Source organism: Cucurbitaria berberidis (assembly GCF_010015615.1).
Source record: "Cucurbitaria berberidis CBS 394.84 unplaced genomic scaffold K460scaffold_4, whole genome shotgun sequence".
NCBI classification, from domain to species: domain Eukaryota; kingdom Fungi; phylum Ascomycota; class Dothideomycetes; order Pleosporales; family Cucurbitariaceae; genus Cucurbitaria; species Cucurbitaria berberidis.
The window spans coordinates 4,585,461-4,600,787 of NW_024468938.1; the positions used below are offsets into that span (position 1 = coordinate 4,585,461).

At 52.2% G+C, this 15,327-nt stretch overlaps 7 protein-coding genes across 7 annotated transcripts; 4 read left to right on the plus strand and 3 right to left on the minus strand.

Annotated features, from left to right (window-relative positions):
• Positions 1–112: 112 nt before the first annotated feature.
• K460DRAFT_163009 (uncharacterized protein) lies at positions 113–1,093 on the minus strand. Its single transcript, XM_040926897.1, has one exon. The coding sequence runs from the start codon at positions 1,049–1,051 to the stop codon at positions 554–556; it is 498 nt and encodes a 165-aa protein (XP_040786924.1). The 5' UTR covers positions 1,052–1,093; the 3' UTR covers positions 113–553.
• A 1,236-nt stretch (positions 1,094–2,329) lies between these two features.
• K460DRAFT_379320 (uncharacterized protein) lies at positions 2,330–3,120 on the plus strand (the record flags this gene model as incomplete). Its single annotated transcript, XM_040935156.1, has 2 exons — positions 2,330–2,516; positions 2,576–3,120. The coding sequence occupies 2 exons, from the start codon at positions 2,330–2,332 to the stop codon at positions 3,118–3,120; spliced, it is 732 nt and encodes a 243-aa protein (XP_040786925.1).
• A 243-nt stretch (positions 3,121–3,363) lies between these two features.
• K460DRAFT_343655 (glycosyltransferase family 4 protein) lies at positions 3,364–5,176 on the minus strand (the record flags this gene model as incomplete). The annotated part of the gene is made up of 5 exons (XM_040931227.1): positions 5,093–5,176; positions 5,007–5,038; positions 4,924–4,958; positions 4,483–4,871; positions 3,364–4,435 (listed from the first exon to the last, which is right to left on the minus strand). Exons 1-5 carry the CDS (start codon positions 5,107–5,109, stop codon positions 3,364–3,366), a joined length of 1,545 nt encoding a protein of 514 aa, XP_040786926.1. The 5' UTR covers positions 5,110–5,176.
• A 159-nt stretch (positions 5,177–5,335) lies between these two features.
• On the plus strand, positions 5,336–7,720 carry K460DRAFT_163099 (P-loop containing nucleoside triphosphate hydrolase protein). Its single transcript, XM_040926898.1, has 2 exons — positions 5,336–5,387; positions 5,463–7,720. The coding sequence occupies exon 2, from the start codon at positions 5,494–5,496 to the stop codon at positions 7,642–7,644; it is 2,151 nt and encodes a 716-aa protein (XP_040786927.1). The 5' UTR covers positions 5,336–5,387; positions 5,463–5,493; the 3' UTR covers positions 7,645–7,720.
• Positions 7,721–8,435: 715 nt separating this feature from the next.
• Positions 8,436–8,725, plus strand: K460DRAFT_369232 (uncharacterized protein). The gene has a single exon (XM_040933919.1). It carries the CDS (start codon positions 8,541–8,543, stop codon positions 8,718–8,720), a length of 180 nt encoding a protein of 59 aa, XP_040786928.1. The 5' UTR covers positions 8,436–8,540; the 3' UTR covers positions 8,721–8,725.
• Positions 8,726–9,369: 644 nt separating this feature from the next.
• On the plus strand, positions 9,370–10,714 carry K460DRAFT_287703 (aspartic protease PEP1; the record flags this gene model as incomplete). Its single annotated transcript, XM_040928985.1, has 2 exons — positions 9,370–9,728; positions 9,847–10,714. The coding sequence occupies 2 exons, from the start codon at positions 9,370–9,372 to the stop codon at positions 10,712–10,714; spliced, it is 1,227 nt and encodes a 408-aa protein (XP_040786929.1).
• Positions 10,715–12,293: 1,579 nt separating this feature from the next.
• K460DRAFT_317859 (SRP19-domain-containing protein) lies at positions 12,294–13,395 on the minus strand. Its single transcript, XM_040930368.1, has 2 exons — positions 13,359–13,395; positions 12,294–13,306 (listed from the first exon to the last, which is right to left on the minus strand). The coding sequence occupies exon 2, from the start codon at positions 13,262–13,264 to the stop codon at positions 12,530–12,532; it is 735 nt and encodes a 244-aa protein (XP_040786930.1). The 5' UTR covers positions 13,265–13,306; positions 13,359–13,395; the 3' UTR covers positions 12,294–12,529.
• Between the last annotated feature and the right edge of the window lie 1,932 nt (positions 13,396–15,327).

Here is a 15,327-nt window from a genome sequence, read left to right on the forward strand (position 1 = left end):
TCTTACCCGCAAATACAATGCCAGTGGACCAAACCTGATTGTACTTATCATTAACGCTCATTCCAGTCAAAGGTTAAGCAAGTCACGAAATGTGGAATTATCTCCTTCATCTGCAGTCTCACCGTTAGCTCATGGATATTCTGTCCTCATAGTTTGTTAGAGGAAGAGTCCATGGCAGGCAGAACAACCGCATAGAGTAGGTGGATATCCCCTGCGACAGCTACAGCTCAAGGCGCCTACGCCAAAGCGATTGAGCGTCAAAAGGCCGTAGGTAGGTCGCTACATTTAGACTGCGCTATGCATCTGGAGTGACTAGCGGGGCGAATGCTCTGGTGTATATGCCGCAGTGAGATGTGTCAGTGCATGTATGGAAGATTCGTATCGTACCAGCGAGTGGTGGTATTGCTACAATCGGTACGACGTGGAGGAAAGATGTATTGTACGATGTGGTACTGTCAGTTAGGGTAGGTTAGCAAGGACTACGAGAAGGGAGATAGGATATGGAAAGAGAGGGTACAACTACTTGGAAAGAAGATAACCAGCAACGTTGAAGTCAGAGAAACAGCGTGCTGTTTAACTTGCCAAGGAAGGAGTTAGTCCATGGCGCAACACTGACAGGTGGAAACTGAGAAGAGATTAGGAATCGCTCGCTGTCGCCTCGGTAGCAGTCGCGTGATCTTGCTTCTGAGAAGTGTTTTGAAACGCCTATTTCTCTTATTTCTGCGGTCAATACTGCCATGCATCGGCACTCAAGCGATCCGACCAGTTGTATTCCAGTCGACACTTGGTCTGTAAACGAGGGGGTGGGGACAAGACAACAAACCAAGATTCTTCGAAATACCTGCATACGGATGAAAGCGACCCGTCCGGCCACCTCATTCGAGCTTAGAAAATCCCGCAAGAAGAAAAAAACAGTGGTGTAGAAGAACCTTGGAAGCCCATACGCGCAGGGGAGCGTGTAGACTTTTGTATGGATGCTTGGTAGAGTTTGACCATGTCCCGGTCTGGACTGGCAAGAAACGCCACCCTGTGCGTTTTCGAGCACTCTCATCCAACCAGCCGACTTGGTACCTTGCAAGCAAACTTGTTTTCCTGTACGACATCGACTTGTATGGCTTCTAGACCAGAGACCGGTCCTGCGGCCTGCCAATGGCGAGACGCCAGCGCCTCCCGACAATCTTCATCTTACGTGGTTTCATTGGCTGATGCTGCGATTCTACCCAAGCGAGGTATATTTGCTGTCATTTCTCGACCGCTACGGGCTATATTAAGATGCTTTAGGATGCTTTTCCGGGCGTGTTACCTTCCACAAGGGACCTAGGCACTGGAAGCGAGAGTGCAAGGGTGAAAGATTGAACGTGAGGTGGGTTCGCTCTTGGACGGGTGGTTGGTAGGTAGGACGGGCGGCTCTGCGGGATGGTGGGGAAAGGTGGTGGGAGAATAACAGAGGATGCGGGCGGTTGCTAGCCTTGGACGCGTGTTGAGGGTGTCAAACCTAAGTTCTATTCCCGTCGTGCTGAGAGCTGGAGCTGTGAAAAATGTTGGTAAACATGTCGCTGGTGTGAGCCTGACTCCAAATAAGAGAATCCTCATTTCGCTACAGAATCTCACCAACCTCATGGTAAGAATCTCTCGGCACCCCAACCGAATCTCGCATCAGCACCTTAACCCGATTAACCTCTTTGGCCCCAAAATAACTCATAGAGGGAAATTAGCAAGCGCACGGGTGGGCCTCGTCCATCGGCACCAGAGAGGAAAAGGGATGGTAGCCGTCAAAAAGACGGCCGGCGGCTCGGTAGATTGGCGAACCACGACGCACTGTCGCGTTTCCAGCCTCCCCGACCAATCATGCTCCTGCAGGGCTATATTTGGGGCCTTTTGGCTGGTTGGCGAGTGGGACAGGCGTCAACGGGAATCGCTGGGAATACAGGTAGGCAAGCTACGCGCTGGGGGAACTGGGAGGATGTTGTGCCTGTGTATATAGGAACTTGGACGGCCTCGTAGGAGGCTCTTCACCCCCTCACGACTACAACTGTTCTAAAACCATCAACAAGTGCTTGCCGTGTCTCCTTTTTTGGGTCTTGTTTTCTTTGGGTTTCCTTGAATAGCTGGTTTCATTTCGGGTTCCTTTTCTTACATCCTGCCTACATACGGGACTGAGTCCTTCCGAGCTATTCTCATCCGACAACCATTTATCTATTTCGAGCCAAAGGATCCAATAAGCACGCTCGAAACATATAACAACGCAACCATCTCGACGACAATCAACATCACCGCACTACCATCATCGTCACACAACATCAAGCTTTGATCGACATCGACATCGACAATGATCTTCACATCTACCATCAGCCTCATCCTGGCCCTCGCGCCCACCACTCTGTTCGCCGCCCCTACCAAGACCATCCACTCAATAGCAAACCTCATCCCAAGGCAAGACTTGCCAGCTGCTGTCTACGAACAGTTGAAGAAGACGAATGCGTTGTGTGATTTGTCCAAAGTTGTGCTCCCCATCGGTAAGATTTTCCTGCTCTGCTTCTTTTACACGACACGTGAATGCTAACGCGTACACCAGCCCCAACGCCTCTTGCAGCAGTCAGCGCCGGTCTGACACTCCGCCATATTGCCATCGGCCGCGGCACCCAAAACTACACGTGCTCCTCCAGTTCCAGCGACCCGCCCGTAGCCGTCGGTGCCGTCGCTACCCTTTTCAACGCAACATGTGACGCCGCGCGCTTGAACGTCAAGGTTCTTTCCGACGTTACCAAGCTAGCTCTGAACTACGCAATCCCAACTGCTCCAGAGGCCGAGAAGAGGATGTCCGGCCATCACGAGTTCACCGAGAAGAAGATCCCACTGTTCATGCTACACACAGATGCCGTCAACTATGGTTACGTACAGGCGAAGCCAGATGAAGTAAAGAGTGCTGCACCAAAAGACGCAGCATCAGGGACAAATGGATTCGGCAGTGTACCGTGGTTGAAGCTCAACGCGGTTGAGGGCGACTACAAGGAGGTGTACCGGGTACATACTGCTGGCGGCGTCGCGCCCAAGTCGTGTCAGAATATTACAGGCGGCTTTACGGTCCAGTATAGCGCGCAGTACTGGTTCTACGCGTAAGCCAACGAGCTTTGCGGGGCGCAGTAGTTGAGTTGTATCCTTGTACAGAGCATTTGTCGGCGTTTGGGGCGTATTAGTTGTCATCTTCTTTGACAGGGCCTTAAAAGCCTCGTAGATAGTTATTCTTCTCCGCAACCTGCTGTACCCATCCATGGATAGTGGTATTCGTAATATTGAAATCATAAAGACTTCTTCATCTTCGCTTTTCTACCACGGTGACTGTTCTCTCAAATTCCTACTTTTTCAGCTATCGTCTAGCTCCTCTTTTCTTTCCTTGTGGCGTCGGGGATTTCTTGTTTCAAGCACCTCATCACCATTCGTACCAGCACCAAAGCCGCGCTCAATTGCCTTGTTTTTCTCCTTCAAAAGCTTCTTCGGCCAGTCCTTGCAGATGTCTATTCGCGACCTCGGTGCAAAGACTTCCAAAACAAGGTAGAGAAGGTAGTCAACGATGACGCAGACGCAGAAAAGCTTGCCGGCCCAAATGCCGCAGCCATAGTATCTCTTGAGTCGCTCGATGAGCGCAAAACTCTGACCTCCGGCGCGACCTCGTGGAGCACTCCATGCACCAGCCGCGCCTGCGCCTTGATAGAACTCGCCGTGACTGATGTTGCCGCTAATACCATCGTAAACTCGTTCTGTTCGCTGTGCGACATCCGTCCAGGAGTACATCAGCTTCACTTGATTGTGAAATAACTCAGTCCTAACCTTTCCTGCTCGTAGTTTTGCGATTGCGCGTCCAGTAGCTTCAACTAATTCGTCCTCTTCGGGCGCTGCAAACTCTGTCATGTGAGGGGGAAGTACTTCTGGGATGCCACCAACACGCGTAGCTACAACGTATAGCCCACAAGATGCAGCCTCCACAATAACAGTACCGAAAGCTTCCGTGAGTGATGGACAAAGGTAGATATGACCTCGTACCATGACGTCCCGGACTTCTTCATGGCGAACCGGACCAATCATGAGGACCCTGTCTTGTAGCACGTTTCGCTCGATCATTTGCTCAAGATCAATAGCCTTAGGCCCGTTGCCTGCGATTATAAAACGCACGTTTGGATGTGCAGCAAGAATGTGCGGGATGGCAGCCACGAGGAGGTCAGTGCCCTTATTGTAGTAAAGTCGTTGGATGACAACGACGGTGATAATCTCATCTGGGCCCATGGGCTGCGGAGGGCCAGAGGCAGCGCGAGGTTTTGGCATGTTCGATCCGCCCAAATCGTGCGAGAGAGGACGGAAATTCTCAGCAACGACCGCATTCGGGATGACAGAAACCATGAGTGGGTCAAGCGATGCTCGAAGAACCGTGTTCTCTTTACTGTAACGAATCAGTAAAAGACGCTATAGGAAGAACGATGGATCTACCATGTGTGACTGACGCAAATGACATGATCAACGTCACTCAGAGTAAACTTCAGAAGCTTATTCGTAAGTATACTCCCTGCGTCCGCGAAGCCAAATAGACTGTGATCAGTGAATACAGTCCTCAGCCCCATGGTTCGGGCATGTAATATAGCCTCGTGGCATAAACTACTGAGACTCGCATGGCCATGTACTATCTCAATCCGTTCGCGTATGACAATGTTGCGGAAAACGGGGAAGAAGGAGAATACGGTTGGGAAGGTCGTCTCGCGGTAAATGACGAAGAAGGGTACGTAGTAGACTTTGAGACCGTTTGTCAGATAGCGCACGCCTGTTCGGCCGGCATAGGCATGTGTAATGACGATAACTTTGTGGCCGCGATCGATCAGTTTCTGGAGCTTGTTAGCATAGCGACACGAAGAGCCCCCATTAGGAGTTCCTTACGCTGGACAGCTGGTACATGTGGCTCTCCACTCCTCCTGCGTTATAATAAGACACCAGTCTGCAATCTCATGAATAGCTCATACCAGGCTGTGGATAGAAATTGTCGCTGACCATGCTGTCGCATGTGTGAGCTTTATTGAAGAGACAAATTGCGGGGAACGGTACTTACGCGATATTGTAAGGCATCTTGGTGATATGTGAGGATTGATACCTCGACTATGCTCAGAAGACGAATACATGGCAGCTCAATGGCGCATTGGGGCGGAGTGGTATGGTTGCGGTAAGTTCACGTTCACGTTCACCATGAGGCATGAGGCATGAGCAAGCGCGTCATGGGGATCGGCGTTTAGCGTTTCTGAGCTCCGACCAAATTTTGGCGGTCGCGAATTTCTGGACTCAATCAGCTCCAGAACAGTTACCAGCCAATGTAGGCTCCAGGTTTTGGCGCATAATCCACAATTTGAGTGAGTATTGCGAGAGGAAATAAGCCTGTCTCGACCGAGCAATGTGATAGTGGGTCGCTAACAGTAAATCCTCAGGTCCTCCGAATCAGGCGCAACTCGACACACCATGCCGGCACCTCTATTCAAGCGATGGGCACCGCCCAAGCCGGTCGCTCCACCGGTACATCATGAGGTTACAAAGCCCGCCAGCCCTTTGAATACTGCAATCGAGACGAGCACAGCAGAGAACAGCCCTGCGACGAAGGAGGCGCGGATAGAATCCCCAAAATCAATCAAGAAACCGAAGAAAAGGAAATACGAGGCTGAGGCGCATGAGCAAACTGAAGAGACTCCAAAGAAACATAAGGCCATCTTCTCCAAATTCGAAAAGGTTTCGAAACTGGCAGAGGCGAGAGGTCAGCGCGAGGAGGAGGAGCCTACAGATGGAGTAGAGGAGGCAGAGGTGGAAGAGCTACATGATCTACAACCGATGCCCCAGCCTGCGGAGGTGCCCGAGCCCGCATTCGAGCCTACGTTCTCCACTCTACCGACATGGCTTGCCCAGCCTGTGACCGTCGACGCTTCCAAGACACTTCCTTTTGCCGAGCTTGGAGTCGAGCCATTCTTCACAAAGAAGCTTGAGAAACAAGGCTTTGAGGACGCTTTGGCTGTTCAAACGGCATTATTGCCTATGCTTCACCCTGGATTCGAGCAACACTTGGGCGATATTTGCGTCTCCGCCAAAACTGGGTCCGGCAAGACGTTGGGCTATCTACTACCCATCATCGAGGCACTGAAAGATCGTGCTGTACCCACACTCTCTGCGATAATAGTAGTCCCGAGCCGACAGTTGGTGAACCAGGCGCTGCAGGTTGCTGAGGAGCTATGTGCCGGGACGAAGATCAGGGTTGGAACGGCGCTTGGCAACGTTGCATTTGCCAGCGAACAAAAACAGCTCGTCAAACTAAGAGCTCAATATGACCCAAAGGCAGCAAAGGAGCTCCATGAGAGGGCATCACGACATTTCCAGACTGGGTTTGTTGAAAAGGGAGGCATCTTCGATGACCTGAAAGAGATGCCTCTCGACCACGTTCCCCGTTATGATTCATGTGTCGACATCCTCATCTGCACCCCAGGTCGGCTCGTCGAACATATCGAAAATACTACGGGCTTTTTGCTGAACGCCGTTCGATGGCTGGTAATCGATGAAGCCGATCAGCTGCTGAACCAAAATTTCCAAGGCTGGGCGACCGTGTTGATGGACGCCCTTCACGGCGATACACCAGTCGACTTGATGAATGCCCAAGAACACATTCGGAAGCGCGAGTGCGATGCCAACTCTATTTGGTCAGTCGCATTACCGGCGCGCCGTCAACTCACGAAGGTCGTGCTGAGTGCAACGATGGAGAAGGACCTGACCAAGCTTGGTACCCTGAAATTGAAGCGACCGAAGCTGGTTGTTGTTCAGGATGAAGCAACAGAGACGCAACTGCTACACAACGAAGAGAATGTGTTTGGCTTGCCATCGACCCTTGAAGAGTTCGCAGTTCATGTGGGCGATGGCTCGAATAAGCCTCTACATCTGTTACATGTGTTGCTCAACTTCGTCTTCCCAGGGATACAATCTGAATCTGGCGCAAAAGAGGACACCTCGGACTCTGACTCTGACTCTGACTCTGATTCTTCTTCCTCTTCCTCTTCCTCGGACTCTTCATCTGAGAACAAGTCCGACGTGGAGAAGGAGGTATCGGTTGCTAGCCATACAAGTCGCGTTCTAATCTTCACCAAGAGCACCGAAAGCGCATCCCGCCTTTCACATCTCCTCGCCGTCCTCGAACCATCCTTCAAACCTTACCTCAAAACCATGACTCGGGCTCTCACCGCAGACGCCTCCCGCAAACTGCTCAAGTCCTTCAGCACAGGGGCCATAAAGATTCTCATTGCCTCCGACGCTGCGTCTCGAGGCCTGGACATCCCCTCGATCACGCACGTCATCAATTACGATATACCCACAAGCATCACGAGCTATGTGCATCGAGTGGGAAGGACGGCAAGAGCTGGGAAATATGGCCAGGCGTGGACGCTGTTCACGAGGACAGAAGCGGCGTGGTTCTTGAAGCAGGTTACTAAAGGAGATAGCGTAAAGAGGCAAAACAAGAAGGTTAAGCGTATGGAGTGGAAGGAGAGTGATGTCACAGCGAATGGCAAGAAGAAGACCTATCGGGCGGCGCTGAAGCAGCTGGAGAATGCTGTTGCGGGAAATACTGAGGCTGGATAGCTCTAGGGTTCGATGCGTTGCTCGACGACATTTACGAAGCATGCTGTAGGTAGCTGGGCCTAGATTGGCAGCTCACTGCATATAGTACAGGGGAAATAGCATGCTTAGCATAACAAGCTTCCTCATTGACCTGGTCAGTATTGCTTGATACCTACAATCGACAAGCTAGCGCATGCTGTCGTTGGCCCATGACCCTGCTGCACAGCACTAAGCTTTCTTCACAATCACGGAGATGGTGCTTGGTACCCCCCTTTTTACCAGGGCTTGAGAAAAGAGGCTTGTAGGAAGTGACCTCAGTCAAGTCTGAAAAAGGAAGGCACGAGCGCAATAAGGACAAAGTAGGTAGCCGACCACTCTGTTTGGCTACAGAACCAAATCGCGACATGGTCGCAATATACTCATCTCGAGGCTGATTGGACGAGTGCACCGCTATATGTCCGCTAGTAAGCGGGAAGATCCCTAGTTTCAGGCTCAACCCTTCGTCCATTAACCTCCGGTTCATCACCCTCTCGCCCATATCTTATCCATTGCCACCTCCCTAAACGGGGTACGAACTACGAATAGTCTTTCTAGCTACTCGCTCTTAGACAACGCGGTTAATCTATCATTGCATCACGACTAACGATGGCGCTCAATTAGAGGCAGCCTCGGGCAGGAACTGGGGTTGTGGCATACCAAATGATCACCCTCGTACCCCGGCAGTTATTTGCCCTCTCTGGAAATTCGCCATCCAAGATTCGCCTTCGCGAACGTAGATCTCGATGCAGGTATCGACACTTCAGAGTTCCTACTACGTCGAGGCCGAGTCCTGAGATACGTGCAAAGACTAATAATACGCATGCTACGAGATGAATGAGAAAGTAGATTCGCCAAATCCTTTCCTTTGCACGACCACAATGTCAGAGCATAATAATGTCGCTAACGGCTGTGGCTGGCGGATCCAGAAGCTTAGCTCGCCAAGGGTGAAGGACCAAAGCTTGACACTCCTTATGAGCCTCGAAATGGTTGGCGCTTGCTTATCTTCCGCAACACTATTGCTCCTCTTCGCATGCACGATCCCGGCTCTTAGCGAGTAGTGCTAACCATGCTACGACCTCCGTCATCTTGGGTGCCTCCAATAACGGGTGTTTGGTACGGTGCGACGTCCTGATCTACCTGAAGCCAAAGAGAAGGGGTCGGTCAACGCCGTGCACATGGCCGTTATCACTGCACGTTGTAATCAGCCCTGTGACCAATATCACTCCCGGATCTACTGTCGCGCAATATAGACAGCTTCTTTCGCAACGCCGTTACTCGTGCTTGGTACCCTTGTCCAAGTCCACTACTCGACGCTAGGCTGCGCATGAACCGCCGGAGCCAGCCTTGATGAAGCAGGTATTGTTTGAAACGCGGTTCACTCAAACACATACCTAATGGTACCTGCCAAGATGGGGTTCGAGCATTTACTGGTCGCCGGATTAGATTACGATGGTGATCGCGCCCCACCTTTGCTCCCCAACTCTGGACCGCGTACAGGACCACTACAGGAGACTGTATAGTCACAAGCCCACAAGCAATGATGTCGTGCCCGTGGCAAGGCTTGGTATAAAGCCAACACCAAGCCCACATTCTCTTCATATCCCACACGCTCATTCCTGTGTGCTCTTGCATTCGCTGCCTCTCGCTGTCTGACGCCGTCTCTTTCACTCTGTCCTGCATATATAGCACGCATCTTCAATCACCGCCATGCCCTCTTTCGCCCATTTGACGGCGGCGCTCGCCCTCGTCGGCACCTCCCTCTCCACACCCGTCCAACTCAATAAGAGAGAAGCCTTCTCCGTCGAACAGGTCCAGCGCGGAACCTACCTTAAAAACGGACCTGCGCAGTTAGTGAAGGCGCTACGCAAGCACGGAAAGCCAGTCCCCCAGAGCTTGTTGGATGCTGCAGAGAACCGTGCGAACGCAGCGAATGTCTTCTCCCTGGCGGATGTGAATGGCACTGTCCCAGCCGTTCCCAACGACGAGAATGATAGTTTGTACCTCAGTCCAGTCACGATTGCAGGCAACACCCTGCACTTGGATTTCGATACTGGAAGCGCTGATCTGTAAGTGACCCTGTTCACCCTTCCATCAACCGCTTTGCAGCAGTTGTGGTCTTGCTCTTGCGTATCTCACGCCCCAAAACTGTGCTTGAAGGCTTGAATCAAGACTGATATCAGATAGATGGGTCTTCTCTTCTCTCCAACCTGCAGCCTCGACGAAAGGCCATGATGTTTACCAAGCCGACGCCACCAAGGAGAAGAAGGGTTATACTTGGAAGATCGCTTACGGCGACGGCTCTGGCGCTTCCGGCAAGGTGTATGCAGACAAGGTTACGGTTGGCGGTGTCACTGCCACGTCTCAAGCTGTCGAGGCAGCGACCTCTGTCTCCGCATCGTTCGCCCAGGATGTCGACACCGATGGCCTTCTTGGTCTCTCGTTCAGCACCTTGAATACCGTCAAGCCCCAGCAGCAGAAGACCTTCTTCGACACTGTTAAGCCCCAACTTGCCCAGCCGTTGTTTGCTTCGTATTTGAAGTATCATGCTGCGGGTAGCTATGACTTTGGCTTCATCGACAAGAGCAAGTACACTGGACCGATCACCTACATCAACGTAGACACCAGCAAAGGTTTCTGGGGCTTCAACGCGACTGCGTACAGCGTCGGCACCACGACCACCAAAGCCAACGTGGCGGGCATAGTCGACACAGGCACATCGCTACTCTACACTGATGCCTCCATCGTCCAAGCTTACTACCGCCAAGTCTCGGGCGCATCTGTCGACAGCGCTCAAGGTGGCTACACTTTTCCATGCAATGCCGCACTCCCCGACTTCGCCATCACCGTTGGTGGTGTGAAGCAGGTGGTGCCAGGCAAGTACATCAATTATGCACCCCTCTCATCTGGTTCGACAAAGTGCTTCGGCGGTATCCAGGCGAACACAGGTCTGGGCTTCAGCATCTTCGGCGACATCTTTTTGAAGAGCAAGTACGTTATTCATGAATCGGGGTCGACTCCGAGACTAGGATTCGCACAGCAGGCAGGTGTGTAAGTGTGGAGACGTGTAGATACGGAGGAGAGAGGTTCCTAGAGCATGTGCGGCCATAGCGGCTGGCTTGCGGAGGTACGAGCGGAAAACTATAGCTATCAAGAAATCCAATTGCGAAAGCAGGACCTGCTTTCCGACTTATATCATTTGACAATTCACAAGGGCCATGCAAGCCGATAGGCTATCCCTAATATTATCGCGGTGACGAGTCAGACTAAGAGTTGTGATTGGCGAGGAACGAGTTTCCGAAATCCTCAAGGCGTTCTGCGTAGATACACGGTTCGCTTTACGGCTTTCGATATAGTCTCATGTAAAGCTCCGTATTCTTAGCCTGCTTATGACAAGGACGCGCGCCATCCGTGTTGCGACCCTATACTCCAGAGTCTTGATGGAAAACGGTGAGCTCCTGGATAATACTCAAGTGAGTCTTTTCACGGGTACGCTACGGCAACGGGATCTTTGTTCACAAAGCTGGGCCGACCATTCTTCTTCCGAAATCGTGTTCGGCGGTCATGGTCGGACCAAGTCCACTTAATGAGCGGTGATATCACTACCCCATCGGATTAGTTCGTATCCACCCACGCTCGATCTCTCCTTGAGCGTTTTCCCCGCATGTTGTGCGACATCGATACTTGTTACTGGCTGCTGCTTGCATGCTGTTCATGCCGTGCTATGCTGACAAGATTCGACGGGCTATCGAGCAGTTGGAAGTTTGGCCATATCACCCAAGCGTCAGCCCACCTATGCACAGGGATCGTGCGATATTAGTGTTGAACGTGTGAGTATAGGAGTTCATTTTCAGCCGTTCGCATTAGTGCGCTATGGCGTTCATCGGCAGCGGTCTGTCCAATGCATGCAGCAAGTTATCATTCCTGCATCAAATGTGATCTGCATACCGGGTGAAGTACCTAGAACGTGGCCGGTGCTCCACTGGGGCCAGGGCATGGCTCTAGCCGACATAGTATCGAAGTTAGCATTATTCGCATAGCCGATGTAGTTGTAGTCGGTCAATCCGAGGATTGTATTCGTCCTTCCAAGCCACTAACGGGCTGCTACCGGATTTGTTGCCTAAGCCGCCATGCATTACAAACAGGATAGACCCGGCGATTGGAAACGCGACGTCCGGGCTATGCTGTAGTAGAGTGAGGCGAAGCACCAAAATGACGGACGAATGAGAGATATACCGGTCAGACGTTGTGGTGCGGCCTAGGCGAGGATGCATGCAGGATCACATGCTTGTTGGGGGACGCGGGGAAGCGGGTTCAAACACCACGACCGAGAGACGGCAAGCTCACGCTCGCGATTTGGATGCGATATCTCTGATTTGAGGGGTTGCCAATCCACTACTTGGTGTCAGTGCTCACAAAGCCAAACATGCGCCAAGTTATCCATGCTGGCGATCTGCAGGGATACCCAACATGGCATGCGTGCGCGGCACCAGAAGCCACAGGAAAAAAAGCTTTGGGGCACAAAAGTCGACGACATGGAGCTGCTCCACTTGCCGAGTACTCAGGCTAGGGTATCATAAGCCAACTTCAGGGTTAGCACTGGGAAAGGCGACAAAGACATGGTGATGATAGATTGCTGATTGAATTTTGAATTTTGAAATTGGTGATTCGTTGCCCCATATCGTGTAAGAATGTAAAGCCCCTTGTCGATATTGCAGCTGGTAAAGCGTGGTGAGGCGACTTGGCGTATGATGTACGGGCTATGCCCTATGTGTGTGCGGCAAAAAGGACAACGGATTACACTCCGCACCTCATGGTCGGAGGTGCTCAGCAGTGCGTTGGCGGTCGATGGCTACTTGCTTCCACGTTATCATTTTTTCTTCTTGTCCTTCTTCTTCTTAGTCTCTGTGCCGCTACTTGCTCCACTGCCGCCCTCGATGCCACCCTGCATTTCTGCCATCATGTCTTGCAGGAAATTGTCCGAGACGCCACCTCCTGTCAGAGCAGGCGAGTGCAGAGGCAAGATCTTGTTCATCTTCCAGCCCTTTGGAATGGCTGGTTCTGGCATCTCCTTGGGCATGGGAATACCAGCAATGGGTAACCTGAAAGGAGTCGTCTTCTGTGTTGGATTCGCCCTCAGGTAGGAGGCGATGAGGATGTAGAGGTGATGCTTGTTCTTTATGTCGTCATCCAGCAGCTTGCCCTCATGCTTCAGCAAGACGCGCACTCTGCCCGGGTTAGACCAGTCCTTGGGGTGCGTCTTGTCTGGCTCGAAGACGGTTCGTAGGCCTAGATTCGCGGCTGCATCTGCCATTTCCCGGGCCAGGGGGTTCTCGACGGCAAGTTCCTGGCCTACTCGGCGTCCCTCGGCTCTTGATCGTGCCTTGTCGAAGTAGATTGGGTATAAGCACTGGTAGTGCTTGGACCTTTCGCGGTCGGTGGACGTCTTGATGGCGGGGGATTGTGGCTGCAGCAGCTGCGAGGGCATCGACGAGGAGCTGGGTAGATTTGAAGGCTGGATCAGAGACGTCACGTCATCAATATCCATCTCTGAGGGCTCGCTGTCCGACTCGGAGTCGCTGATTTCCTCGACGCGTGGGTTCATTGTGATTGATGACTGTGGGGAGCCGTGTGTCCTGTCTTGGTTCTGCCTGGAAGCATAAGCGGGTGTGGGGCAGTCCATTGCGCCAATTACTCACCTTGGCTGCCTTCTGTGGTGTTGCTCGAGCGACTATCCCAAGGTTGCAATGCCAGTGAATGGCGTCTGGGGCGACTTCCTTTCGAATGTGGGGCGCGGGCAGCTGCAGCAGGGCTTGGCGCTGGACTAGGAAGGAACGAGGAAGGAGAACCGTTCGGCTCGGTTACCTCAGCTCTCCGCGCCCACCCGGGCCGACAGCAGGTATCATATCAAACCTGAACCTGGTCGCTTACACGCCCTCGATTCCGACTCGAACCTCATGCTTGCTCCAATTTTTGTCCAACATCATCCACGTGCATCGCGATCTGCTGCTCTCGCCCTTCACCGCAACTTGTCGTCTGCCAATCGAGTCTGGCCCTCGTGGGCAAACCGCCGTCGCTATCAGCAGTGTCCCGAACAGGACTCTCGACGCCACATTGCATCAGGAGCCTCTCAACGGCGTGCTCTGTCTTCGATTGCCGGCCAACACGTGGAAGTGCCAGGCGCTGCATGCTTCTTCTTTTTTTGCTTTATGCGCCGACATGCCCCGTTGTCACACTAGTCTCGCTAGCATGCACTCTTAGCCTTAGCACATGTTCAGCTTCGGCTTATGAGGCTACGATATCGGCTTATACTAGGCTGGATTCTGGCTCAAGGACGCCTCTGTCCTGTACTACTTCATGCAAGTACGTATCCCCACCAGCCACTAGCATACTAGCATACTAGGAAGCAGGAAACGATGTCTGCCTAGCCGTCTGGCCGTCCATACCATCTCATTCCCTGTCCAACTGGGAAGGCGAACAGTTTGCAAATCTGCCCGATCAAGAGAAGGATACTCTGGGCAATCTGAACATCCCTGTCGGTGAATGTCTAGTGCATTCAGTACTGGCCATTCAAGGCAGAATCCGAGACATGGACCAGACGTCTGTGACAACACCTGCGATTCATGGACAGCGCCATGGATCAACAGCACTGCAGTTCGGATCAATCAGGAGGGATCTATGCCCCATATATGGCATTCGCTGTTCCACACTCCAAAGACTGCTCTCCAACGTGAGAATCTCCATTGACATCAGACTCGAGTTGCACGACAGCACTTGGCAGTATGCGGAATAGATCGGACAGGGACAGCTTGCATGAGACATTGCGGGAGCCATAGAGCGGCTCTTGGGCACCCCACACAAGCCATGTGGCATGGTTGCAGCAGTCTCGGTTCCTTATACTTACTTTGGCCGGGCGTCTTGTGGCGCGCGTCTGTGAAGAAACCGTGCCGCAACTGAGAAACGACAACAGGGATAATCAAGCATTACACCGTTTATCAGTGTCCCGTCTGTGAAACAGTCTGCATAGGCTGCAGGCGAGACACGCTAGGTCGAGGTGCAGTATCGTAGCTCTCATTTTCCCTGGATCTGGCATCTGTGCCACTTCCTGGCCACCTAGGGATTTCCTATAATAGAGGCTTACATTCTTCCACCTCCAACGAGGGCCCGGCAAAATAATACAGCCTCATCTAATCAACCAATCAGATTTTTCTCAAGTAAGCAAGTCACCTTCAAGGCTTCACGAGCCGGGTAAGCCTTACGCTGCCGCATTCACAGGGAGCGGATTCATGAACTTGATGGAGACTTCTAGCGTTTCTAGGTTGGCCTGCTTCGAGCTCTGGCTTCCCGGGCCGCCCGAAGAGTGGGACTTGGGATTCGGCTTGCCGAGGGCGAAGTCTGGGTCCTAGTGACGCTACTCCATGACTACCGCAAACGGGCCCTTCCAGTAGAATGCTTCATAAGGTCACGTTATCGTGCCGCCCTCATGACTAGCCTCGCCCAAGCCTGGTATAAAGCCATCGGTGAACCCACACCTCTCTCAGCTTACACTATTGAATCCTTGTTATCCCTCTTTCTCTTTTTGCATTTGCTCACGAACAGATAATCTATGCAAACCTGCTCTACCATTGTCACATAAACATACAGTTAGAGGCTTGAAGAAATCAGAAC